The following is a 2,377-nucleotide window of genomic DNA, read 5'->3' as shown; positions in this document are numbered from 1 at the left end:
AGTGCTCTTTGAACTCCTGCACCCAGGGATTCCTTAAGCTTAGCCCCTGGATTCCCCCAGTTACATGAGTCAGTAAAGACCAGTTGGGGGCTACATATTGGGGTTCTGTCTCTTGCAACCGGGAGAGTTCTAAATAATATTTCAGGAGACTTGCTTCAAGTCACCTGGGAAACTGATGGCACAGGTTGGGCAGGGAGGAATACAGGGTTTGATACCCACCGGGATGAGACCTGCTATCAGAGCGGTTACACATCGGGCTGCTAACTGTAAGGTCAGCAGTTCGAAACTACCAGCCAGTCAGCAGGAAAAAGACAGAGGTTCTACTCCCGTAAAGGCTTACAGTTTCAGAAACGCACAGGGGACAATTCTACCTTGTCCCATGTGGTCACTATGAGTCCGCACTGACTCAATGGCAGCGAGTTTTGTCTGTTTGTTTGCTTGAGACATGAGGCTGTGTACTTCTGTCAGGAGTTACAGTCTTGGAAACCCACAGGGGCAGGTCTTCTCTGCCCTATAGGGTCGCCACGAGGTGAAACAGATTCAATGGCCTTGAGCTTGGTTTGGGTTTGTTCCCTTTCGGTCGAAAGCACTGCTTTGTTTATAAAGTGACACCAATTCAGTTTATAATTAAGAGGGATTCTTCATAACCCCCTCTGTACAGATGCGGTGATGCCTGGGAGGGGGCCACAGGAGGGGCAGGCCCTGAACCTCTTACCTTCTTCTCCACTGTCCCCCCGGTCCCCATCCTGACCATCCTGGCCATCTTTGCCAGGAAAGCCCATTCTGCCCACCATTCCTGAGGGCCCCGGGGCTCCTGGGGGTCCAGGGGGGCCCTGAGGGCCAGGCAGGCTGCAGACGAGTTGAGGGGAACCCTTCTGGAAGTCCTTGCGGGCTAAGGCGCTGAGCAGTGAGTCGGCAGCACAGGGGAGGGCACAGGCCAAGAGCACCCAGGAGATCATGGCGGCCACCTGTGGAAGGCAAGAGAGTCGTGAGTAGGTGAGGCCACCTGCTGAGCGAGCTGAACAGGGGTCACTTAGTTGGGGGCCCAGGGAGGAGGAGAAGGCAGCCAGGACAGACTCTGTTATATGTAGCTCTGTCTCTTCCTCTTTCCAGCATCACACACCAATAGGTGAACCAAGTGGACACATTTGGATGCACTAAGTTACATTAAAGGCTTGATTGATACCCAGCATACACTTGGGGAGGGCCTCGCGGTGAAGGCTCTCATCCTCTGGAGTGGCTGAAACAGAGGCAGGGCCCGCAGCCCAGGAACTGCCGCCTAGGAGGAGCTGGGGATGGACAGAAACGACCCAGGTTTTCACTCAAAGGGGCAGCACAGATGGAAAGTTACAAGGGCAGAAAAGCTTCAGGTTGCAAGAGATGATGTGAGTCCAGCTGCTTCTCTCGGGGGACTCAGGGTAGGACCCAGAACTCAAGGAGAATGCAGGGTGCAGACACTCAGTGAGGGTGTACGGTTACCTGAGGAACATGGGCAGCCTGACAGCACTCCTCTCCCAAGTGGTTACTGGCACCAGGCACAGGCCAAGGAAGAGCTTCTGCACATTACACAGTCTTGCCACATCCTTGTGGACGAGATAGAGATGCTCAGGGGAGTTAGCAGCCTACTCATGCCATGCAATCAGCAGGGCTGGGATCGGAGCCAGGTGTTCCAAGGCAGGGGCTGTGCCCTCCTGGCCCAGGCTAGGCTGGGAGAGAGCAGCATGTTCACTCCAGAGACAAGAGTGTTCCTGTCTCAGATAGGATCTGTTCCCCACCCATCACTGTGCAGATGCAGAGACCAAGGTCTGGGAACCAGAGACTTGCCCACGTTTTCTCAACAAGTCGGCTTTGCAGTCCACAGTTTCTCCACCAAAAATGGGGATGACTTCTTGCTTTGGGGATGAGCTCAGAAGTGAAAGCTTTCCATGTGACCTTAGGGAAGTGCTTTCCTCTTTCTGGGCCTCGGTTTCTACACCTGAACACTGAGGCGTTGGGTTAGATCCCAAACCAAACAGATCCAGTCTAGTTGACTCCAGCCTCACGGTGACCCCACCGGAGTCAGAGCAGAGCTGTGCCCCACAGGGTTCCCAATGGCTGTGACCTGTCAGGCCTTTCTTCTCAGGCAGCTCTGGGTAGGTTCCAATCCTGGCCTTTGGGCTAGCAGCTGGAATCGTCACTGTGTGCACGACCCCATGTCTTCCTTGACTAGCCCAGTGGTTCTCATGCTTGAACGGGCATCAGATTGACCTGGAGGACTTACTAAAGATTGTTGGGTTCCCCCCCACCGCTCCTGGGGACTCACCAAGAAAGGCAGGGGTGGAAACACAATGTGCATTTTTAACAAATTTCTAGAAGAGAGTGTGATGGTGGTCCAAGG

At 54.1% G+C, this 2,377-nt stretch overlaps 1 protein-coding gene across 1 annotated transcript in view; it reads right to left on the bottom strand.

The window, feature by feature from the left end:
- C1QTNF2 (C1q and TNF related 2) overlaps positions 1-2,377 on the bottom strand; it is a 28,167-nt gene that overhangs the window by 3,506 nt on the left and 22,284 nt on the right. The window contains exon 2 of the mRNA XM_004696764.2: positions 716-968. Within this exon, the coding sequence (XP_004696821.1) occupies positions 716-959 (244 nt within the window). The 5' untranslated portion in view covers positions 960-968. The remainder of the gene's footprint in view (positions 1-715; positions 969-2,377) is intronic.

The sequence above is a fragment of the Echinops telfairi genome, unplaced genomic scaffold, assembly GCF_000313985.2.
Source record: "Echinops telfairi isolate 266 unplaced genomic scaffold, ASM31398v2 ScPeMD7_7469;HRSCAF=8507_0, whole genome shotgun sequence".
NCBI classification, from domain to species: Eukaryota; Metazoa; Chordata; class Mammalia; order Afrosoricida; family Tenrecidae; genus Echinops; species Echinops telfairi.
Note: the sequence above shows the minus strand (reverse complement) of the source record. Positions and strands in the feature narration are given on the sequence as shown.